The sequence below is a fragment of the Lygodium microphyllum genome, chromosome 4 (assembly GCF_053477565.2).
Source record: "Lygodium microphyllum isolate KBCC chromosome 4, Lygodium_microphyllum_v1.1.10, whole genome shotgun sequence".
Lineage (NCBI taxonomy): Eukaryota > Viridiplantae > Streptophyta > Polypodiopsida > Schizaeales > Lygodiaceae > Lygodium > Lygodium microphyllum.
The window spans coordinates 115,286,825-115,312,994 of NC_141138.1; the positions used below are offsets into that span (position 1 = coordinate 115,286,825).

General features: G+C 37.7%; 1 protein-coding gene across 1 annotated transcript; it reads left to right on the forward strand.

The window, feature by feature from the left end:
- Positions 1-1,572: 1,572 nt before the first annotated feature.
- On the forward strand, positions 1,573-7,314 carry LOC148037498 (uncharacterized). The gene is made up of 6 exons (XM_087676450.1): positions 1,573-1,918; positions 2,449-4,097; positions 4,207-4,300; positions 5,197-5,846; positions 5,945-6,043; positions 6,519-7,314. The coding sequence occupies exons 1-6, from the start codon at positions 1,846-1,848 to the stop codon at positions 6,678-6,680; spliced, it is 2,727 nt and encodes a 908-aa protein (XP_087532576.1). The 5' UTR covers positions 1,573-1,845; the 3' UTR covers positions 6,681-7,314.
- The last annotated feature ends 18,856 nt before the right edge of the window (positions 7,315-26,170 follow it).

Genomic DNA, 26,170 nt, shown 5'->3' on the forward strand with positions numbered 1-26,170 from the left:
TACATATAATGCGCAATTATTAATATACCTAATATTAACAAATATTATAGTGCTATTGTTATATTGTAGTCTTATTATATCAAATTTTTATTTGTATAATAGTTTTTATATTGATAATATCATATATTATTGTTATCAAACATAATAATTCATGTTATCTCTCTATAGTTTATTCATTGCTTTGTAATTATTCTCTCTCTCTCTCTCTCTATACTATATATAGTTTGTCTTTCAATAATATGTTTCTAAGTAGCTATTAATTTACATGTTTTAAACTCTCTATCTCCTATTTGTATTTTAGTTTATTAGTAGTTTATTTTTGAAGTTTCATTTCTTTATAATCTATTTTAATAGTTTAGTTGTTTTTATATAGATGTTTATTAATAGTTTTTAAAAAAACCTTAGGTTTTAATAGTTATGTTTTGTTTTCTCTTTCAATGCTTTATGCTTTATCAACCATTGTATGTTGTACCAAATATCTTTTATGTTTTATAATGAAACATTAATGCACACATGCACAAGTTCTTGACAAATTTAAATAGTGTCTTTTATTGCAATAGTTGGAATAATGAAATATGATGCTTATGTGTGTAGTTTCTATAACAAAAAACTCTTGCCTTGGGAAGTGTCGCTTAGAGTGTGAATTGTAGTTTGTTTCCATAATACTGTGCTTATGTGGCCTAGACATAGAATGCGTAGTCATATTAACAATTTATATTATCTCTTATGTTTGCATTTCACTAAGCACAAACCAAACTTAACATGTGAGCTACAAAGCCTACATGGCCAGCAAAGAACAATTTCCAAGGTGAGCTTTTTAGAATAAAATTTTAGATAAAAGCTTTTTAAAAGCATTTGAATAATCGCTTGGATCTCTCTCTCTCCCTCCCTCACTCCCTCTCTCTCTCTCTCTCTCTCTCCCCACCCCCCCTTTTGCAGGCTCCTATTGAGGCACTGCTCTATCTCCTCGAATACAAGGGGAATAAATTGGAGGTTAAGGTAGACCTAAACTGTATATTGCCCTTAGGGTACGAGGGCCTATAAAAAAGTGAGAGGGACCCAAGGAATGTTTATTTAAGGTCATTGTGAGGTTGATAATGGACATGGCTAGATGGGTTCGTGATTAGCATGGTACAAAAGAAGACCTTTGATTGGCTACTGGTTATTCTTTTGGACCCTCCTTATGAAATTTTCAACATCCCTCTCTATCAAGCTATAGAAGCCTTTTTCTGCACAACACATTCACCTATTTTTGCTTTGTTTGCTCACACGGATGCATAGAACTTTACGAATTTTTTTTTTTGGGCGATATCAAGGGGTTTTCCGTGCTTCAATTGAGTGCAAGAAATTGGCCTCTGAGATTCCATGGAGGAAGAATGCTGCACCTCTCCATAGGTGGCACAAGGAATTTATTGGCCTTTCTACCCCAGAGACACTCTTTGTCCTTGATGCGTCCGGTGTGAACAGAGACTAAAAAATCTGCACGTTTGAGAGTAAATGAGAAAGGGTAGAAAAATCTTTTAAAATAGATGTAAATTGTAATTGAGGAAAATTGCCGGACATTTTGGCCTTCCCGCCAACAGTCACTCCATTTCCCTCCACAACATCTCTTCTCTTCTCTTCTCTCATCACATTCCATCTCCTGGGGCATTCTTCTTCTTCTTCTTCTCCTCCTCCTCCTCCTCCTCCTCCTCTTCTTCTAATGGACAGGCCTGGGACGAGGAGTATTGCCATCCATCCTGCGTAGTACAGTTTCAAGAAGAGGCCCGTCCCTTCTCCTAGGGCTCCCCCCCTCTCTCCGTTGCACAGTCCTTCTGGAGCTTTTCACATATCTCCATCGCGAAAATGGGCAGCGGCTCCGGCTCCGGCTCCGGCCTCCCGCATGCCTGTTATGAGGAGGATGACACCAAGGAGCTCGGTATGTCTTTCTTACAGGCCGTCTTCATGGTGTGGTCGTACTTTCGTTTTAAATGATTGTACTCTTATGGCATATGATCATGGCATTTGTTATGATACTTGTGAGAATTGAGAGGTTTTTCGCACCTCGAGCAACATGGACACAGAGCCCCTCATGGGTCCAAGAAAGCTTTGCTCTATGTGCTACGTTATTTGTGAGAATTGAGAGGTTTTTTGCGGGTGGTCACAGGGCCTCTCATGGAATCAACAAAGCTGTGCACTGTTGTCTGCACCTTGGCTGGATGATCATATCGTTTACATTGCAGGGGACTATTTTGAAGAAGAGTGGTTAGAATTGTCAGCTCTGTAGCATAATCCCGTAGACATGCTACCCTCTGTTCATCCCTTTGTCACTTTGTACAATGCTCCTCAGAAAAATTCATGTCTAGAAGCGGGCACTTCAACTGCGTATATGTGCTTTACTGTCTTCAGCTGAAGTCATGAGTACTACATAGCAAAGGTCTCAGGTGCCTTGTTCTCTATTGTCTGCAGGTGCTACCCCCTCCAGAAACAAGGTGGTTGTTAGGACCCGTGTCTCAACAAATGATAGTCTCAAGTACGGCTCTGACAATGGAGAGTGGTTCATAAATAAGCTGTCTGGATCCAGGGTCATTAAATCTTCAAGCACAGCAGACAAGAAGAGCTCTCGATTAAGGTCATTGGAAGATATCTTGATGCAGTCTCAAGTTCCACACCAGGAAACTGAATGCACCCAACCTTTAAGGCGTGACGTTGTAGATGTCAAATCTGCCCAACAATCTAGGTGTAATGAATCTGTGGATGGTATTAACGATGATGATCAAATGACATTACAGGAAATGCGACTTTCCGTTAGAAAAACTCTGAAAAGGTCTATGAAAGCCCAAAGTATCCCATCCTCGTGCAAATTAGATAGAGGGCCTCAAGAGTGTGCTGGGCAGCAAGAAGCTAAAATTTGTGCCATGGAACTCCGCCTTGACTTGTCCTCTTCCATCAATTCAGAGGACTTGTCTAATAGCATAGATAATGATGGCATCACGTCTTCCCACAAGGTAGATGGCTCACTGCAGGAAGTTACTGTCCTTCCACCCGAGAATGGACTGGAGGAAATGATCTCCAGGAAGAGAAGAATTGACAGGTGTCTGGAATCTGTGTCGTTGGAATTGCCAATGGATAATGGTCTTACTGAGGATGATGAGCTGACTTTGCATATGTGGCAATTGCGCCTCAAGCAACCTCGCCAAAAAAAATCAAAAAGAAACCAAGATATCAAGTTGAAGACCAACTCTGAAGACCACCATGAGGTTGAGAGACAACATGCATCCTTGCCTGCTACTGATGTAAAAAGCAGTTTCTCTTGCAGTTTTACGCAGCAAATTAAAGAATCTGAGCCTGGTTCTATGGTCAACGATGGTGAAAACTTGCATATGGATAAGCTAGATCAAGGTGCTGAGTGTTACACCACTGAAAAAGCTGCTGAGCTATCCACTGCTAAAGAAATATTGGACTCGAATGAAGATTATCAGGAGTGTGGCCATGTAACAGACAACGCATACACATACACAACTGGCCTTCCTGCAGATGACTCAATTCTGAATGATGAACCAGTGTCTGTTCCTTGTGATGTGATGACGAGCTCATGGATTCTTAAACCTTGCAGCAAGTTGCTGCCCGCTAGCAGATCGGTTTCTGTGCCCCTGGATGCAGGGCTTGTTTCTGAGGTCAACATTGACCAGACCTGTGATGACACTCACATGAAGCACAGGGTGGAGCATGATTCACCTAATGGAAGAAAAGTAGTAGAGGAAAAAGCAGATGAGTTCACAGGCACAATGGCTACTCCTATACTTGATAATTCTGAAGACACAGGAGACATGCTGTCTTTCAAAATGGACATTACCACCAAGGAACAATTTGAAAAGCTCCCCCAATGTGGACAGGAATGTGACTCCTTGTTGGATCAGAATGCGAGAGGAGGCATCAGTACTCTTGTGGCTGAATATGCAGCAGAGCATGCAGGGCAAGCTGCAGATGTTAGGAATGAGGTCCAGAGTCCAAGCATAGAAGAGTCATCTGAGCTGCCTACTGTGGAGAAGATTAGGACTATAGAGGTTCAGGGCTTGGCTGAGTCGAAGCCAGCTAAGCTCCCATGCAAGCGAAAAGTATGATTTGATGTTTTGCGCTCTAAATAATCTCCTATCATTACACCTAACTTTTAAGATAGTTTCCCAACGCTTCTTTCTGCTACTGATACCACTCAATGATATGCAGGTGATCTCTCCATTGTCAAGGGAGAAATTAATGTGGGCATCTAGACATAGCGAATTGGGTTTCAGTGACTTAGAAGGCCAACCAAGTTCCCGAGGTATTGAATGACCTAGAATTTGTTAGCATGATAGCATTTTCTATGGTAGTTGTTTCATTATCTCTGCGAATGTTGCACAAATCTCTTAACAATTGAGTATCATCTTTAATACTTATAATCATCTGTTTTGCTGTGCTGTCCCCCATGTCTCTTTTGATTCCTCCTTTTTTTTTGGGCTCATGCATTCTTAGACTGGGTGTTTGCTAGATGTAACCTCTTTTGAGTCGGTTGACATCAGACTGCATCTTTTTTGTAGTACCGTCCTTCATGTTTGTTATGTTTCTTCCCTTCACTATTGATGCTAATGCGCTATCAGGATTGGGCTGCACTACTTTTGAGCAACTCAAAATCAGCTGCACTCATGTCAGCAAGGTTCTATCTTGCTTCTTTTTCTTTGGATGCACTGTGTATGACCTTGTGCTAAGGATAGTGAAACCAACGGTTTGTGGTGACATATAATCAGACTGCAGTAAGTTTTTGAGGACCTTGTTAGTTCCAGACAATTACCTGAAATTTTGTCTGGGGCTGCATATGCATCTGTGAACACTGCTTAACCTTAAAGGTTTAAAACATCCTGGGCTGCACTACTTTTGAGTAACTCAAAATCAGCTGCACTCTTGTCAGCAAGGTTCTAGCTTGCTCCTTTGGATGTGCTATGTGCGATCGTGTGCTTCGGACAGTGAAACCAGCAGTTTTTGGTGACATATGATCAGACTTGAGTAAGTTTTTGACAACCTTGTTAGTTAGAGACAGTTATCTGAAAGTTTCTGGGACTGCATATGCATCTGTGAATGCTGCTTAATCTTACATGTTTGAAATGACTACTTTGTAGATTAAGTCAACAAAGTTCTATATTGATAGATGGCTGGGCTTTGGATGGCCCTTTTGTTCTGCAGGGCTCAAAAGGTTTGCTAGCTCCCACAAGCTCTTCGGTGGACTTGGTGGCCTTAATCATGTGCGACTTGATATGTCTAATAGGAAAAAGCTTCTTGGCGTTGACCAGATTAGTGAATCTTGCAGCCCACCTAAAAGAGTTGGCTCAGGAGATCAAGCCTCAGCTGGATCTCCCTCCCATAACAGGCTTAAGCCATTTTTTCTGAAGACTGGGTCATTTAAGGTTACTTCACAGTCTCCTTCTCCTCCTGCCAATCACACTATAGTGGCAACAGCCTTGTCTCAGCAGCAGTTACCCGGGCCTCCAAAGCTATCTCTTGTACTGAACAGTTCACCTTCACCTCCACCGCAGTGCAGTAAGTCTATCAATGGCACTCCACCTGGGGGAACATCCCCCACTATTCCTGCTAAAGGAATATTGAGAACATCTTCACAGGCTTGCCAGGGTCCATGCAGATGTGAGGAGTGTGAATCAGTACGGTCCCGTGCTGAGAGAGCATCAGAATTCTCTCAACAGCAGATGCATGACATTGAAGGGCTTGCTGTGAAACTGATGAAAGAGCTAAGAACAATGCGAAATATTGTGGAAGATAAGGTCATTCAAAGCTCTTCTAAGTTCCACAGTCCACGCTCTTCTCTTAGTATGGATCAGGTTAGAAGTGATATTGCTGAATTTTGTGATGAATATAACATATTCACTTCATCTGTTCATGTGAATAGAAGTTACTAGAACTTATATTTTATTTGCAGGTGAAAATGGCTACAAACAGTGCTTTTGAGATGGAAGAGATGGCAAAAAAGTGGCTGGTCAGAATGGCTCGTGATTGCAATCGTTACTGTAAAATTATGGTAAGCTCCTTCTTGCATTGAGACATTTGAATTTGCTGGATAGCTTTCTATGTATATTTTACTCTCACAATTCTGTATAGATGATAATTTGTGTCATTCATTCCCAATCACTCTCGATTCAACTCAGTCTTAGTTGGTCTTAACCAAGGCAAAGATGTGATCAAGTTGTTCCTTTAATTGGTCAGATAACAAGGGGTGGGCAAAGTATGCTCTTGATTGTGGAGTCTTTGCTGGTTTCTTTGTTGAGTCATTGCCATACAATTGCTAAATAGGCCTGATGTTTTGTATATCATCTTTACATAGTGTTGCATAAAGATAACCACTTGCTAAGATTCAGAAATATAGTGGATTATTTTTCTGAGCTTGCTGTAGCTGAACTGCAAATGTGGTTTGATTTGCCTCTGCTGTAATTTGTGAGGCAAAGTTTGGCTGAGTTTTTAGTGAGAAGATTTCACCTCAATGATGGTCTTTCCAGAGAATGCAACAACGGAGACTGTCATTTGCTGATGAATCAGGAGGTCAGCTCTGTCACGTTAAAGTGTTCCATTCCCTTCAAACCTCTGTGCACAATGGAGATGCTTCAAAAGCTTCTGTTGAGGGCAGTTCTTCCCTAGACAAAGTTGAAGATTTGCAATAATGCCAATGTGGCCTAGGATTGAAAGGAGAGGATCTATTTATTCTGTAAATTATGCTACATGGCAGTGATGCTCTGTACCCTCATATGATGAGCTTTGGAAGGTGACAAACACCCAACTCAGCCCTGAGGCCACTCATTGGCTGCTCTGCAAAGTGAAACATATACAAGTCTTCATGGCACCCTTTTCTGCAAAATGATTTAGTCAGCTATTTTTCAAAGAGGGTTTGCAGTACTGTATTGCCCCAGCCCAAGGTATGTAGTCAGTGGTAGCAGTAAAGTTCAAAAGTTGTCTGTGACAGGAGGTTCTAGTACCCTGTACAAGTATCAATCACAATGCAGCTCAGTATTATGCAGGGTTGAAATATGTTTTCTGCTTTCAACCAATTTCTGGGAATCTTTCTCATCTGGAAACTCCCAAGCTCTAATCTGATACAGGAATTAGATGTTTAACAGAATGGCGTAACCATGTAATGTGAAGCATGGTAAGTGGACTGAGGTGCCTGATCTAGCAAAATATCACAAGCTTTAGAGCTAATAAGCTCATCACAATCTTTGAGGAAACCAACAATTTGTGCTTGTGTCTTGAATCATAATGTGCCCCCATTTTTTTATAATCACTGAGTTTTTCTGATCATTGTTGACAGTGGACTTGCTGGGCATCTCTCCGTACTGATCAATTGCACATTGTAGGCTTATAGCTTGCCGTTCTCTTGTGACAGACTTTAGCCCAATTTTAGAGTTATCTTTAAATTATATATATCTACTGTTTTTATAACTAAAAACTTTGTAGAGCTCAAGGCTTTAAACCTTTTTTAATGAAATTTAAAGGTACTTTTCAAATTCATACAATTCATTTTACATTAAACCTCAGTTTTTAGTGAATACCATTCAGTCCTAGGAAACTTTATAAAGTCAAGGTTTTAAACTACCTTTTATAAAATTTCAAGATATTTTTCAAATTCATACAATTCACTCTACTTTAAACCACAGTTTTTAGCGGATATCATACAGTCCTTGGGAGCTATCAAATAGGATCTTGGATAACAGTCTAGACTGCGTTGTGGCTTAGATCTTATTACAATTCATGTGGCTGCACAAGCACACAGTTGCGATATGTGACAAATTTGGAATAGTTCTTTAGTTAACAGCTAGGTTTTAAGAAACAGATAGGAATTCTCTATATATCAGCATTAAGCTGTTCTCTCCTAAATTCCAACTGGTAAGATGTGCAGTCAATATGTGTAATTACGATGCTCCAAGCCGAGTAATTTGCATTTTATAATATTCAATAAAATAGGAATACATTTCTCTGTTGATGCTTTTTCTGATTGCTTTGTTGTGACACAAAATTTGAAATTAGGAGTTGCAACTAATGCAAAAGGCAACTAATAAGTAGACTGGAGCACGTGCAGGTACATCTTTTAGTTGCTTTGTTCTGACACGATTTTTGATGTTAGTAGATGTAACTAATGTTAAAAGGCAACTAATAAGTAGATTAGAGCATTTTACTTATGGATCAAAATGCTTCTCTTTAAAAAGCAGTACCTACTACATCAGGTCAAATGTGTATGTAAGAATCATTGCTTGCTAGATCTAAGCACCTTGCCTTATCTACTAGATATATGAGATCTTTGAATGTCTTTCTTGGGTTGTCCTATTGGCCGTTGATGTTTGTAGTATACCCTATGTGTACCTTTGATTCCCCTTGCATGTTATGGTGTACAAAAATTTTTGTTGCCTCTTTGGTGCTAGCTCTTGCATGTTGTTTTGGGTTGGTGTACGCCGATGGAATATATAAGGTGGATGTTGACTCCACCACTGAGGTAGGTGTTTAAGACTTGGCAGCGGGGCTTTGGTGTTTTGTTCCATCTATTTAGGGCTTTGGTGTTTTGTTGCGGGGCTTTGGTGTTTTGTTCCATCTATTTAGGGCTTTGGTGTTTTGTTCCATCTATTTAAACTTTTGTGGATAAGATATCCTTTATAATTATACATGTCTTCCATGTGCTAAGTGTACGTGTTATTGTAGTTTTATTGGTCTACAAACTATATTATATCTTTCTCATGGACAATAGATTGTTGTAGTTATTGATTTATCTTGTTCTGCTGATACCTTATCTCTTGGTAACAATTGGACTAAGCAATTAGGGGAGGTAAATGATGTGATTGTCCATATTTGATAAGTAGATGTAGCCGTGATACCTTATATCTTGGTAAAAATTGGACTAAGCAATTAAGGGAGGTAAATGATGTGATTGTCGATATTTGCGACATGTAGATGTAGTTGTATGGAATTTTGGCGCATCTTGCTTTGGTGGTTGTATTAGTTTTAGAGCCTCTTTTATCGGGCATATTTTTTGTGATAAAACGAAAACCTCCTTGTTGTGGGCAGCCAAAACTCCTTTGACTTGATAAGAGGCAAGAGAATTGTCTAAAAAGTAACCAATTTGCTAGCAAGACCTAGAGCCATTCCCATCCGCTTCCTAATCTTACGAGACATTTTTTAAAAAAACCAATCAAAACATTACTTCATATGTATGCCAACATAATTCAAAAAGTTTAAATTTGAAATGACTTTTCCTTTGTCTACTTCATTAAAACCAAGTGTCAAGACCCTAGTGAGGACTTTTGGGTACAACATAGGTATAATAGTTGGATTTTGGGCTTGCTTATCTTAGATCTAGATAGTTTGTACCACATTCATGACGAAATTCGTAATGACTTTTCCTTTGTCTATTGCATTAAAACCAAATGTTGAGACCCTAGTGAGGATTTTCGGTACAACATAGGTGTAACAACTTGATTTTGAGCTTGCTTATCATAGATCTAGATAGTTTGTACCACATTCATGACAAACTTAGGTTTTGCTTTAACAACATTAGAATTATCATTTGCAAACATTTGATTGCAAAAATATAGATCATATGGGAGAACAAGTGGTTTGATTGCACCCCTCGTGGTGGCATCCACATTACATGGTAATGTGAATGACTAGAGCAAACGATAGTGGAGTAATTAAGAAACCTTGCATAATACATCAATTCAAAATTTTCAAGAAACTACCCATTGATAGAAATATACTATGAAGCAATAGAGAATAAGGTATCAATCATTTTGTAGAACTTTTGACCTAGCCTACAGTTTTCCAAGATTAAAATTATGAACTTGAAATAGACTATTCATACTCCTTTTCTAGATCCATGTTGATAAGGACATAATCTTGCTTGTTGGTTGGTGCATAATAAATCTCAAAGATAATATTCACCATCATGAATGTTCTTGCTCAACACAAATCCATATTGCCTCCTATGCACTAGCTTGGCAATAATGCATTAACCCTAATAGCCATGGTCTTAGCACTTAATTTATATGGGACATTCAACATTGTAGGAGGGCACCTTAGTGATTGGGACTATCTTCCATGCACCCTTTGGAATAAGCTTGGAGCCAGTAGCTTGAAACTGAGTTAGTAGACGATAGATCCATGGCATAGACATCCCATTCAAATACATGAAAGTTCGATGGGAAACCCATATGGTCCAAGAGCCTTACCTTTCTTCAAGGCCCATGGGTTTGGCTGCTTAGTAAAGTTCCTCTTTAGAGAAAGGACATCTTAAACGCAAGGCCATGTTAGCGTCAACCCTCTCTTCCATGCATTCCATAAGGACTACACTCAAGAATAGTATTCAAAACCACCATCAAATTGCTTACTAATAATGGCAGGGAGATGATTATGGAAGACATAAGATTTTGTCTTCTTTTGTGATTACCCTCCCTTCTCCATCTTCAATCATCACCAGCACCTCCTTTTGCTCAATTCTACAAGAGGCAAGATACATTGTAAAGGTGCCTCCTTCGTTATTGAATGTTCAAACCTCAATTATACATGAATAATTGCAGTTCTATGGTGTTGCCAATTCCTGATAAAATCTTCAATGCTTGGTAGGAGATGAATCAATGTACCATCACTAGGCATGAGTAGAAGAGCATCAAGATAGTTCTACATTTTTGAAGTTAATCAGGCAGTTTTCACCCTAACTTAGCTTGATTTCTTCCATATTGTTTGCTTAATAATGTGATACTTTCATGAAGGACTTTCAATTAGCTGCCAAATCTATTGTTGATTTCCTTCATAAGGCCAACTAAGTAATTATTGTGCCTAAGAAAACTTGTGTCTAGCATGAAGGGAGGTGGCCCTTTAATTATTTGTCTATTGCATATCAACATGCATGACATCATCACAGGGACATGGACACACAAGAGGACATTCGATAGTACATGACACTTTAGATTTGGGGATATCCAATGTGCTTCTTGATTAAGGTAGAACTTGTCCAATTTGGGTCCTCGCCATGTTGAGTTGAGATGCTTGTTGTGTCATATAAGACGTTTACATGCAACATTAGGTGAGATTCTTACATCGACCAATCGAAAATGCTCAATGATGGATCCCATGCTTTTTTCAAACAAATCATGTAACTTGAGCCATGTGATCGATCATTCATGTTGGAAGTCATGCTCTAGTCACCAAAAAAGATGGTTGCTTCACTTATGGATTGAAATCTAAGCCACAACCACTTTTTCTCTTGCATGTAAGAAACATTGGGAGCATAAATAGTGATGTAATACGAGGATTCCCCACTCACTCCAATCCTAATTCCTAACATGGAGCCATCCTCGTCCTTAAGGAGTAATGATGCACTAAGATACTCTTTATAGCTAACAAAACATCACCCTTCCCACATGTCATGGCATTTCTAAAGAAGCAATATCCATCTATAGCAATTTCTAAGGATGTCTATGGACCTAACTTAGTTTCATGAAATCTAGACAAATCCGATTTGCATCGTTTGATCAAAGATACCACCTCTAGTTGTCTTTCTTTGCAATAGATTTGTCTTGTGTTCTAGGTGAGAATAGAGACTTTCTTTGATAGTTTGTCCATAAAAGTGAGGGAGTTAGCTTTGGCCAGAGGCTCACTAAAGGAGCATATATGTTAGTAAAGGTTTGATTGCCCTTCGCCAGCTTCTTGATCGAAATCTTGATTGACTTTGCCTTCTCAACTTTATCCCAACTTGTATCAAGAAGGGAAATTTTCTTTACTAGCACTTTTGCTCTCACCTTTTGCCTCCCTAGTTCTAGTGGGGTCAATGAAGAGTTCTAGCCTCAATACCATTAGTCTTTTCATCTTTTCATCTCATTGTTGAAGCCTTCGATTGATTTCTTTGATGAGGATGCCATAAAATGCTAGTTAGACTTCTTTGCAACCTTCTCAGTTGCTCTTCAACATTAGGAGGGTCTCTCTTGGACACATTGTCAGCGGGATAACCATTATCAAGTTTTTACCTTTGTGGACATGCATGAGCAAAATGGCCAGATTGCTTGCACACATAGCAAACATTAGGAAAGTTGAAGGTTTTGTAGAATAGGGTGAGGCCATGCTTTTCTTGAAATTCTAGTGCTTTTGGAGGCTTCATCCTTCTATCCCAAAGAAAGCATGGTCTCTTCTAACCCTATTCACCCATAGGGTTAGAGGGAAGGGGAGGCACATAAAGCACTTTATCTAGAGTGGCATCAATAGCTATGACCTCTAATTCAAACACAGTATGTAGACATGGAGACGAAACCCATATAGGACATTCAGAAAAGAAGCATTTCATGGGGTGAGAACATGGTAGACCATGGAAATATGTGAGCTAAATTGCCTCTAAAACCAATAGAGCATGATAATATCCAATTCCTTTCAGCCTCTAAGCCAATTAGTACTAATAAAAACCCTTACCAACAAAATGGTAGTAAACAAGGTTGTAGTGTCTTGATAAGTGTTGCAAAATCATGTGGAGAACCATGTGGAGAAGCTTTATCTGATGGAATCCTTCTCATAAAATAAAAATACAAACCAACAATAGAAAAGACATAATATGTTTGACATAGGGCCTCCATTGGAAGCTCCATTTCCACCTTATGCACTTGTTTTAGGGTAGACAACAATGTTCATCCTAGCATCGCTCATCTTATGCATATTAGAAGGAAAAACTTGAACAATAGGATGTATATCTCGAACCTTATATTTCACAAGGCATAGATTGGAACATCCATTTCCCCATATGTGCTTGCTTTTTGCACCTTAGCTTATGCAACATTCTTAGCATAGGAGTCCTCACCTGTCCATTTGGTGTGCATATAGACTTAGCAAGGATCAAATGCGACGTGTGCTATCGTGTCAAGGCAGTTTCTCACCAAATGTTCACACTCTCCGAGTCCTAGCCAACTAGAACTAGATCTTTGAGTTAGTGAAGACCAAGAAGTTTGTGCTTTCTCTCTAGAAGCATCCCATATTTAAAAATCCAGGAACAACAAAATTAACATAGGATTTTCTACAATGACTACAAAATTTAATGTCCATTACTTCGTAACACAATAAGAAAATAGGATGCATTACAAGAATACAAATAATGTAACACAAAAATTCACCTATAGCTAGTGTGTACTATATCTAAATGGACGTTTACAACAAATGCACCTTACGTTTGAATGTATTGTCGACATGGTGTAGCTAAGATCTTGTAATTGAGTGGGCAAAATTTTGTTGCAACATGAGTACTAAGCATTAAAGATAAGTTCATGTTCATCTTTGTGGGTTAGGTATGTTTTTATTCTTTGTTGAGCTACTTAGAAGACAAAAAAGTGGAATGATTTAGTAGGTTCATGCATGTACAATTGTTCTCCAATACATATTATTTTCACTTATTTACTTTTATAGCACTATACAAGTTGTAAATATGAGTAACTCTTTTAATTATACATACTAACAATGCACACTATTATTAAACTGTATTCTTATATTATGTAATATTCTTTTTCTTGATTGAGATCCAATACATCTAGTTACACAATGTTTTATTCTATGCCTCCCACCTATCCAGCTCATAGATGGTTCACTTGTGCACATTGTTCTCAATGGTCTTCCTTGTCTTACATGTGTTAATTGGAGATTGATACACACAAGTTGATCAAAATGCACATCATCATCCTATTTGAGATTTATGTTGATACTTGTGCATTCAACTACTAGCTACATAATACATTTTTCCATATTAACATATAACACCATCATTCATCATATATTTAGTTAAGCCCTATTCCATCTTAATGGCCAAGCAAATTATGCATCTAATTAATGGACATGGTCCAAAGGTGTAGACTAGAGCCTCATCCCCATTGGTATTTGATGTGAAATTTTATATGTTTATCTTCTTTATTGTTGATTCACTAAACAAGTAGATAGGCTCTAGGACAACAGTCTAAATCATGAATGAATGCAACCCTTCGAGTGCCACCAAAGTCTCAATGCAAAAGTGTGGGGACATAGGTAACTAACATTTGCATTAACAGGCATAAGGAAAAGAAAAATGATTTTGCCAATGGGGTCATGGCATAGTGGATCGTGTGTGGGTTGAGTTCAATGAGTATGTGAGTTTGATCCCTACATCCCGCATCCTCGAAGGTCCAAATCTACTTGCATCCCCAAGAGCAAAAGAATTCTGTGTTACAGGTGGAGCTCCTACACACAACCAAAAACTTTGTGTTGGGTTAAAAGGAAAGCTCCCATGCATAAATGATAGGAAAAATTAGAAATGAAAAAAATAATTTTGCAAAAGAAAAAAACATGAAATTTCTAAACAGTACAAGCTTTATGTGTACTTAAATAGGGTTTGAGAAAAGAATGGAATGCAAAACTAATTTTATGTGTGTGTGTGTGTGTGTGTGTAATGCCCTTAAATAAGGAATTTTTTTGAATATCTATACTATCCCTTATTCATGATCTATCAAGGCAAAAACCAAACCTGATGTAATGGTTTCTAGGTCTACATGATGGAAATCATACAATGATGGCCAAACTGAAAATACCTCTACATAAAAGATTTGAAAAGTAAATGACTTAGTAGATCCCAAAAAAGTGAACAATCAAATTAAACATTAGAGGTGAAATGTATACAAAAAACGACTTAGTACATTGAAGCAAAGAACTATTGATGCAAATGAGTTGGCGAGTTTGCTATACCCAAATATGGAAGAGAGTAGAGGTCACAAACTATTGGCTCACCAAAAATAGCTACATTTATTGTTAGTTGAATGGGAGAGAAAGTGGAGGCCAATTACAAGTCGAAGGGAGAGTTGGCAAGTTAACCAAAACATGCTCATTTTTTGGTAGACGAATGAGAGAGAGAGAGAAAGAAAGAAAGAAAGAAAAAAGAAAGTTATATTAACGTCTTCTAAAGACCAAAACTGGCCTATGAGACAAATTGTGATACAACTGATGAGGTCCAGCTATCCAAAATAAAAGTGCTGAATGAAAAGCTAAAAACTGGAAACTGAAAATACGGTGTTGTGAGTGTGATAAGTGTCGTGTATGTGTATGTGCGTATGTAGCTCTGGTACTCCAGATAATGGCTACAAAAGGGGAACAAATGTCGGCTGTGATAGGGGAACAACTGTCAGCTGTGATAAAGTGGTGCGATGTGTATATGTAACAGATGCAGGGAGATATACTATCCTGGGATGTAGTAGTAGTCGTCGAAGTCGCTAATAGCAGGTGATCCCTCCTGGATGCAGGATGTGGTACATCGGCGGTGGAGAAAGAGCAAACTGGAGATCTGAGATCCAATGTTTTGAGTGTCGTCGGATCTCAGTCTGCTGTCGATGTAGATCAAGAATCCTCCGGATCTCCTGTCGGTGTGGCTGTGGGGAGGGAGGGAGAGAGAGAGAGAGAGAGAGAGAGAGAGAGAGAGAGAGAGAGAGAGAGAGAGAGAGAGAGAGAGAGAGAGAGAGAGAGAGAGAGAGAGAGAGAGAGAGAGAGAGAGAGAGAGAGAGAGAGAGAGAGAGAGAGAGAGAGAGAGAGAGAGAGATCACTTTAGTGGCTAGATGGGAATTTGGATATCCATTAATGAAAGTCCATGCATCTTGGTGTGTGCATGTGTTTCAAGGCCCACTTACATAAGCAATACATTTCTCAATGTATGTTTGCTTCAGTGAGCAGTTTGAGAGGTGAGCTTATGATTCTAATGTGTTTGGCCTTAGTTTGGTTTCAATGTGCTTGGCATTTGTGCATGATAGGTTGAGGAATAGCCAAGGCTATTGTGTGAGTGGTAGAAACACACATTGAGGCACACTACATTCATTGTAGGTTAAACACACACATTCCAATCACAAGTGATTGTTGATGCAAGCTCCACATGTGGCATACCACATCAACATCAATTGCTCCTTCTCACCTTGTTGTTGAAGAGAGCTATGAGGTGCCTCTCACCTTGCTATTGAAGAGGAGATGAGGTTCGAGAGGGTCCTTTAATCCTAATCCACAAGCACCACCTCAAGGTGCTAGTTGTAATGAAGAATTGCACAGTATTAGTGAGTGTGACATAGAAGCTTCTAATGGAGTCCATATAATGTTAGTTAAATTAATGGAGTCACCATAATAAAAGGCAGTGAATACATCCATTGTATCCTAATTTTTAAGATTATTTATTAAATAAGGGAGATAATAAAAGGGGAGCATTGCCTTATAAGCATGCCATGTCCCTCCTAGATGAGAAAGGTCACCTCTCCAAGGTTTTTACCACCTATAGGTGACATCTATTTTGCACACACCCGTATTGTGTCCAAAACAGATATTTGCATCGTGTCATGTTACTAGTGCGTAGAGAAGAGGGTTGCTAGACCTCAATGCAAGTGTGCCACATTTACTCATCTAACTCCAACACAAATCATGCATGATCAACTTTCTCACTTACATTTTTCAAAGAATCCACTTGGACTAGCCCTTTTTTAATTTTTGCATGGTGGTCATCTTTGCAAAACATCCAAACACATGATAATTTTCGCACAATGGAACATCCAGATTTAGCCAACTTTGTTGAGTGTTTGACATTGTTATAAAAAAATTTCTCATCTTCATAAGAGCTTTCCAAAAAGCATATGTTTGAGGAGATTAATCTCATTGTCACCATAAAAGTTCTTACCATTGCAAGGTTTAGGAAGTAAAATGAACCTTAGAATTGTGGAAGGAAGGAAAGTTGAAGAATGCGCTACCACTTGAGGTTGACTTTATTGAAACTCAAAAAGCCTAGTGTGCCATAAGCCATTGCATAGGCATAATGCTCAATCTATAAGATGGAAAGCTTAAATCAATGGAGAAATGATGTATATCAAAAAGCAAAGAAGCTAGATAGATTGAACAAATTGTGCCTGAAAATACAATTTAATATGAGAGAAGGAGATGGTAAAATTCATGAATTAAACATGAAGGAAAAAATATAGTGATTGGAGTAGACGAGGATTACAAAAGAAAAAGCTAAATGAAGTGTTAAATATAGAAGATGACATGAGTTGCAAAATGATATTTAAACTTTGTAGAAAAATACAAAAATAGTCACACTCCATACCAAATGCTATGATATCTCTTATTAAAAATTTGCAAGCACTTGATTATCTTTAAAAATAGCAAGGGATGTCTCAAATCTCATCTTTAACAAATGTACTAAATTTGGTTTTTTGCATATCTTTGACTATGATAAAAACTTATAAATAGGTATATGCACCATAAAAGTCAAGAGCCTTCCCAATGCTATCCAAAAACACACCTAGGCTTAGTTACGATTAAGGTATCAAGGATGGAAGAATTAAGTTTTATTTTCAAAAGAACGAGTATTTGCTCATGGTTGTTGACATATTTGGTCATATCACATAACAAGATAATAGGCATGGTATGCTTCTTAGGTAGCCAATTACTAGGGCTAATGATTGCTTGCATGCCAACTTTTGGTTGGTTTTGTAAGAAAAATAATATGATCTTTCAAATGTTTGGATGTTGTTGAATCTTTTTTTAAAATTTTTGAAACTTTTACTAGTCTCTTAAAACTAGAGGTCATAGTCATTACTCTCATATGTCAAGGTTTTGTCCTTCTACTACATGTTATTCCTTCCTTCCACATTTTGGAAAATGTAGAGAAAAGAAGGCATGGTGCAATTTTTGAATTGCTAGCTTCATTAGGTACTTTGTAGGAAGAATGTACTAAGTACTTCATTAACAAAGTTGAAAGCTTTAGCTTGTCCTACTTCATAAGCCATAGATCTTATCATACATCATGAGCATCCCATTTCTTATGATAAAGATACAATTCACTTGATTTTTCTTTCCATGTGATGTCTTGCATGTGAAATCTTGTAGTTTGAAATTCCTAGGCCCCACAATGCTCTCATTCCTTGATGTTGTGTTTGATGAATTGAGTAGTTTGGTACTCCCCTATTAATATGATACATGATACATTCATAAATGTTATTAGAAAGGAGTTGTAAAGAGATGTACAAATTAGAGTTACAAATAGCTCAAGTAGTGGCATTATTCTTATAATTCTAGTGGCTATGGAACTGGACAACTAAGAGCACATGTTGAAGGCTCTAGAATGGCGAGAAATTGCATGAACTTATGAGCTCAAGGTTGGTGCCAAATAGGCTAGATACTCATGCTTAAGGGAGCACTAATAGTCAGCTACATGTTGATGATATTGATGGTTAGTCAATGACATTAGTGACAATAGATATTGAGCAACAACTGCACCTTCTATACATCATGCATACATGATGAATGTGTTGCAAGAGAAAGATCCTAAGAGGTTCAAATATGTAGTAGAGGATCCATAGTAGATATATGTTGTTGATGAGGACATAAATGCCTTGAAATAGTAGGGTCATGTGTGGACTTCCCTAGAAGCAAGAGCTTTCTACAAGCAATAATATCATTGGATGTAAGCAAGTGTACAAGATTACATCACAATTTAATATTGTATATGGCAATATGAATAGAAATAAAGCTCACTTAGTTGGAAAAAGTTATGCTAGCAATATGATATTGGCTATGATGGGACTTTCAATTTGGTGGCTAAGATGGCTACTACCACATAGTGGTAGCATTGGCCAAGGCCAACAAGTGGAAATGCACTAAATGGATGTGAAGAGAATGCATTTTTAAATGCTAACTTGACCAAGGAAGTGTGCACATAGCAAGGCACTAGATATGAGGATGAGAGCTACCCCAACAAAGTATGTGTGCAAGGAAATCTATGGATTGAAAAGGCAACACAAGCTTGTCATGGTTGCATTAGTTATTTCTAGTAGTTAGACATTCATGCATGCCCATTAGATATGTTATTATTTTCACTAGTCAAGGGGAGTGATAAAGTGCTTATAATTTTGCATGGGGTTCTAGTCATTACAAGAGAAAATGAGAAATTGATTGCTTAGGTGAAAGCACAGTGGTAGCAGGGGTTTGAGGCTGGTTTTAGACAGAGGCGGTAGCACTACAAAACATGACCAACCTTCCACCTCCTTTGTGTGAATAGTGAAGCTAGAGGCAATTTTCTATAAGAAGGTAAAGATATGTTTTTTCTTAGTGCCAAGGCTCTTCCAAGGGGGAGAGGTTGGTAGAAAGAGGATGGGTTCAGCCAAAAAAGGAGGGAAGTCTCAGCCATTTGAGGGGATGCCACATCAAAAGCACGCCCCTTTGATATATATATGCCGCCGCCGCTTGTCTGAACCCAGCCTCCTGAGATGAAGGACGTGATACTACTTAGGTATTACCTTAGAATCAAAGTGGTGAAATAATGTATAGTTATATGGATGTTGTAAAGACAATATACGCTAGATATACTTGCAAAAGTATGCCATGATAGCATCCAAGCACATGAGTACATCAATGCATCCATGTTTTTAGTGCATGATGGTGATGAGGTTGAGGATTTGAGCATATATGCAAGCACATTACCTTAGCATTGCATGTATGTACCTCAATTGTGTAGTTGGTGTCATAGACTCACCCATGAAATCTCACTTGGGTGTAGTATATAAGACCATGCACTATTCCAGATATACATTGGGATATCGATTGCATTATAGGGAAAATGTAGAGCCCATGCTTTATGCATACATATATGCCAAACATACATTGGGATATGGATTGCATTATAGGGAAAATGCAGAGCCCATGCTTTATGCATACATATATGCCAAACATACATTGGGATATGGATTGCATTATAGGGAAAATGCAGAGCCCATGCTTTATGCATACATATATGCCAATCGAGGAGAAATTGTAGTGATACCAGATTGATGTTAGGCTAAGTATTTAGTTATAGTTGCTTTGAGGCTAGATACAAAGGGTTCACAATTACATAATGTAAGACCCTATGGTTATTTAGCTTGCTAGAGCGGATTGGGAATAATGTGTGGATCTAGTACCTCTTTATTGTGATAATATTAGCATCATCATTCTTGCTAATAACCCAATGTTTCATGCTCGCACAAAGGAAACACATAGAGATCAACTACCACTTTATCATGAGAAGGTTCTTAGTGGAGTAGAACATATGTCTACAAAGTAGGTTTGCAAAGTCTTTACAAAACCATTAACTCGAGTGTAATATAAAATTTGGACGATTGTTTGGTAGTTATAAGAAACTAATCATTAACATTATAATCAAAATAACATTAGATTTAATGCTCCCTCTTTTCTCAAAAGAAAGTTAATAGGATGAATAGTACATTATATAGGATCATTTCAAGCCTAAAGAAAACTATTAGGCCATGGCTTGATACATCATATTTACCCTTGTCTATGGTTTATAACTTAGTCTATGTTGTGTCTTTATGTGAATAGAGAATGCATCACATGACATATAGTTATTAGTGGCTGCTATAGGAATGGCTTGAAGAGAAACGTTAAATCTATCATTTTGCTATTCACAACTTAATGTACGAGGGGATTTCATGAATACGAAATTACTTTGATAGCTTATGCCATCATTCTGTTATGTCTTTATGACTTGTTTCAGTCATATTCTTTGTTATCTACCTCTATTATGCTCTCATAATTGTTACATCATGTTTCCTTATGGTTTTATAGTGATATTTGAGTTTCATGTTCATTTCTTGAAGCAGTGAGTTTGTTGACCACAATACCTGCAGTAGTATGCTATATTTCCTCACACAAAAAAGTAGCCCTATTATGGATGAAGGATGACAAGTAGGAGCATTTGCAACCCTAGATGAGGAAGGAGAAACAATCTATGCAAAGGGTTATCAAGATGTGGGTACCTCTGGAGGTACCACTACAATATATCATTCCCCTATTTAATGTTGGGTAGAACAGTCTTGCTACATACTTTTGTAGTGGTAACTAGGAGATATTTAACTTTCAATCCTTTATTGCGATTAAGAAGGGCAAGAAGATAGCCCACAATCAACCTGAATCCACCAGTCTCAACAATCCTAGGCTTAGGGCTTCTAAATTTTCTGGGAAGAAGAAGAGAGACATGGAATGCCATGTGGCTCAATTTGAAACAAGATAACTTGCCAATGGCTTCAATAATATGTATGGGGATTAGGTAAAGACTTCAATTAATTTTTGCAATATTTAAGTATAATACCATCGATTGGTATAGTACATAGGGTAGTTGGTATGGTGGCAGATGGCAATGAGAGTAATATTGTTGGGAACACAACTTTAGAAGCTGCTATTATTGAAGCATTAGGGGAGTTTTGAGGTCTCGAAAATGCCTTGTAAGAGATCCTAGAGAGAGAAAAAAATTTAAGAAATAAAATCATTTTATAGAAATTTTAAAAGGTTTATATTTTGGTAAGTTAAAATATCAAAATTCGTTAATAAGTCATTGTCGTGATATTCTCATGGTCACATCAAACCTAGAAATCTAGGTCGCCATAAAGTTGGCAAAGGTTGTCATAATGAAGATCTTACCTCTCCTCATTAAAGTGAAAACTAATATTCAATTTGAATTTTGGTGGATACTCGATTGCCTCCCTCCATCGTTTCTCTCTTCTTTTTTTCTCCTCCTTAGTAGTATCTTCTTTGTTTTCATTCTTGCTTCTAATCATATCCTTAGCTATGGATCAATCACCCAATGATATCTGTAACTCAGCTATGGATCAATCATCCAATGATCTTTGTAGCTCTCATAAAAGGCCTCTCTATCATCTTCATATTGAGTTGGATAGTGAGTATGAACCAATAAGAAAGAGAACAAAATCTATCACGGTTACAGAGTGTATGAAACATATACTGAGGTTTGAAGGAAAGAAGCATATTGATCTTTGGTTAGATGGAAAGCTATATCCCAAAGATGCTAGGAGAAATAGCACTCCTCCTTTCTATAATAGCTTATCATTAATGAGGTTTATTGGTGATGGCTACAATGGATTTTTAGGTTATACACTTAACCTTGTTGCAGAAAAGGATATCCTTGGACTAGAGAATCATCTTTTGATGAAACACAATATAGAGTTGTTGAAGAAGCTAAAGGATTGTCAACAAAAAATTCATTCATTGGAAAAGCGTATCAAAGCTTATCAACGAAAGCAAACTTTATTAGGCCTTCGAAATCGAGAAAGAGCTCTTAAAAATATTGAGAATCTCAAACGAGGAGGAGGAGGCTGTGGTAAAAGAATCCAAGCAGCAAGGTATATATTTTTTTAACTTTGAAAATCTTAAATATGGCTTTATTTAAATTACTTGTATTGATTTGTGATGTTAATTTTGCTTAGATCTCTTCTACAACCAAATGCAAGTGAAAGAGATCCTTTAAAAGCAGCTCAGTTTTATTATCATCTTCTTCCTTCAGTAGTTTCAAAGGATATTTTGGAGAAGAAGAAATTTAAAAAGGCAAAGAAACAATGCTTGGAGTCATTTGTAAAGGATCATTCTTTGGATTCTGAGTTAGTATAGAAGACACTGGATAGTATTGGTATCAGTCGAGATGCTTATATACAACTTTTCTAGCTTTTACAATCAAATATGAAGCAAGGACAGGTATGCAATTGCATACTTTCGAAGCCATTTGTGGTTAGGACCATTAGACAGAGAGTTAATAACAAAGTGATGGGGATTCTAGGTGAGCCTTTTCATATCAAGGCTACCTTCAAGGGCAAGAAAAAGGAGGTTACATTCAATGAATTTAACAATATTTTCCTTGACTTGCCTACCCTACAATGCTTAATGATCAAATTTTATGACTTGTCAGGCAGAGGCACAGGGAGTGGCTAGATTTGTGATTAAACTTGATGAAATTGAGATTTTGAAATGTAAAAAATTGGAGAGAATCTCTATCATCTTGATGAATAGAGCACTTTCGTCAGGTCATTGCAATCACTCAACATCATTTAGTGTTCAATCTGAATATAATATCTGGTGGTTAGGAGCATTTGAGGTAGATACTAAGAATTTTGATATATTATATTGGGTTTTTCATCAAACATCAATACCTAATGTTATTCAAAGGCAACAAGCAGGAGAAGAGCTATTTGTTGAAGGATTTGGGAACTACAGGATTGAGTGGCACATAGCTGGTGACCTAAAGACACTCAAATGTATGTATAATGTATCAAAGGGAGCCAACTCGAGATCTCCTTGCTTATACTGCATGTTGCCAGCTGCGGAGTTAAACTCAAGCAATTGGAATAGAGCTCCCTCTAGGCACAATAAGGATCCACAGTTTAAACCAGTCTTGGACATTCCTTTAGCGAATGCCCATATTTGTACACTTCATGCACTTTGCAGGATAATTGAAAAGCTTGTTCATCTCTATATAGGATTTGCATGGAAGCTGAAGCCATTATAAACTAGAACATATGCTATAACAAAGGTTGAAAAAGTTCTCTCTGCAATTGGTTTTCATGGTGGCAATGTTGTTACTGAACCGGATCTTCAGAGGTCTAAGGATGGTAATTGTGTCCCAAAAAAACCATCTATTGGTGGAGTGAAGGCTAGAAGGTTTCTCGGCTTTCATGGGAGACTTGGCAAGATAAACTCGAGAAATGGTGGCTCAACTATTAAATTTAATTAGTGAAAATCCCTACATAATGCAGTTAAGGATCACACTGATAATGGACAAGCTCGAAATAGAAAAGCTAAAGTTTGGGAAACACTAGACAAAGTGTTTTTTTATTGTGATAAGACTGAATGGAATGATGATGATTTCAAAGACTTTAAAAACCAATTGAACCTTTTCAAAAAGGTGATGATGACAGAAGCTTGGGGTGATCAACACTTTACTCACTATATGGTAAGAAGTTTGTATATGTCTGTTTCTTCATTGTCGAACTCATATAATGTTTTTTCATAACTTTCTTTATTTGTTGACTATGTAGCATATTTTATACAACCATGCTCCATACTTTATTAAACAATATGGATCTCTATCTATCTGGTCAACCCAAGATATGGAAAAATCACATTATCAAGAAAGAACAAAATATTTCAGACACACAAGACATGGAGGTGGAAGACACAAAGCCAATAGTTTATTAGAGGTCTTTCAATGGTTCTATCGACAAATCTGGCATGGATTCAAGCTTAAAGAAACAACCACATCAAGTAATACATCATCTTTAGCAAGGACTATACAAATTGTTACCCAAAGAAGAAAATATAGATATTTAAATTCTTGCGCAAAGAAAAGATTTACAGAATGGTTACGAACCAAACAAAGAGTTGGGAAAAGATGGCTTTCAAGAAACCCTTGATCTTTGGCATCTTCTAGTCTGATTGTGTTGCAGAAGAGTCTTTAGTTTCAGACACCTCGACAGGGCCTCCAGAGGAGTCCTTAGTTTCAGGCACCTCAACAGGGCCTTTAGAGGAGTCCTTGGCTTCAGGTAGCTCGATAGGGCCTCTAGAGGAATCTTTTGTTTCATCCCACTCAATAAGACCTTTGTATTTCAAAAACTCTTGTTTCCGATAGCCTGGAAGAAGCTTCAAACTCTTATTATCTCCTACATAAGAGAGCAAATAGGAGCCAAGAACTCCAAAATATCCAACTCTAGATCCACTGTATCCAGGCATGAAGCCAAAAACTCTTATGGCTTCTTCCTTTTCCACTAAAATGATCTTGTCCAAACCTCTATTGAAAACTTGAGATCCAATTACCTTTGAGATAGCTCTCAAAGCCATCATTGGTAGACTTAGAGAGCTTGACAATCTACTATGATATATTACAATTGTTTGACTGTTTAAGTTTCCAATATAATGGCCAAGGCTTTGATTTTTCCCAAGCTTCATTGGCCTAGAGCCCTTGGCCCTTTCAAGAAAGTTGTCCAGATCTTCAATCTCAATCTACACAACAAACCACAACAATATAAGATATAAGATATTTATCTATAATGCATAATAAAGTCTAACATAAACTCAATGGGTAACTTTGAATTATATTTCATACCTTAGGGTGCTTGTCTTCTTCAAGAAGACTATCATCATAAAGATTTATTGAACTCTTGGGTTTCTCATCTGATGGAGATTTCAATCTCTCTTTATACCCTATATCATCAATAAGAAGTCTCTTTTGGACTTGCAAGAACGCTTCTTTTGTAGGTAGCCCCTCATTTTCGTATTCTACGATCTGATTAATACATGTATGTAAGGCTATAGAGATGTCTTGGAAATTCTCTCCCTCAACATCAAGACTTACTAGTGGTTCTTGTTCACAACCTATAAAATTCATGTCATTTTGTCCCCAACATGCAAGGATTGCTAAGCAATAATCTTCTCTAAGATCAAAAGATGTTGAATATCATTTAGCAACACATATCTTTTCTTGTTGATAAGATAAGTGGGAAATGTTGGAACACATGCAAGAGGACCTTCTTCATCAACCTGTGCACTTGGCTCGATCTCCTTTTCTTCCACCATTGTGATATTGTCACTCTTAAACAAACCTACATCAAAACCTTGGACAAGTTGATTCTCAAGATCTTCTTGGAACATCTCCTCATTCTCTTTGACCTCCTTATCCATACTTGCAATATCCTCTAGCTTTCTCTGTTGGGCTATATCTGGAGAAGAATTTTCAATGTATTGAAGATACATAATAAATCCAACATCCTTGTGGATTAGAAGGCATTGGTGTTGATACCTGTGGAAAGGGAGGAAACATGTTTCTATCTTCTTGAATTCCTCATCAATGAGGTTGAACCTACCTAGCAAAGTTGATCTGGCTGTATTGGTGGCTCCCATGACATCATTATAATGAGCAAATCCATTGACTTCTAAACCTTGCACATGTCTATCATAAAAATATATGTACTCCTTAAGTTTATCTTCAAGATCCTCCAATAACTCTTTCAAATCAAAAGGAACATTGAAAATTTCCCTGATATAGCTACACTTGGAAGAATTTCCAGTTGTGTGTAAGAAATCAAAGAGCCTATCATCAGAAGTCTCCATTAGCTCCTCCTGATCCATTCCTTCCAAATATAGCTTTCTCTTTGTCATCTTGACCAACAAAAGATTTATCCCTGCAAACAAATCAGAATGGCAACAATGTCCAATCAAATACGATAGAACCATGGAAAGAGTGTTGAGATATCGAGCTCCACTCGTGATACGCCAGGGTGACCGTTGTGTATTTATGTCACCGACTTGTCAGTTG

Bases quoted from the DNA above. Each gene is read 5' to 3' on its own strand.
- LOC148037498 (XM_087676450.1), top strand. From the start codon at position 1,846: ATGGGCAGCGGCTCCGGCTCCGGCTCCGGCCTCCCGCATGCCTGTTAT. The intron at 4,098-4,206 runs GTATGATTTGAT...AATGATATGCAG, and splicing joins AGCTCCCATGCAAGCGAAAA to GTGATCTCTCCATTGTCAAG. The intron at 6,044-6,518 runs GTAAGCTCCTTC...TGGTCTTTCCAG, and splicing joins ATCGTTACTGTAAAATTATG to AGAATGCAACAACGGAGACT.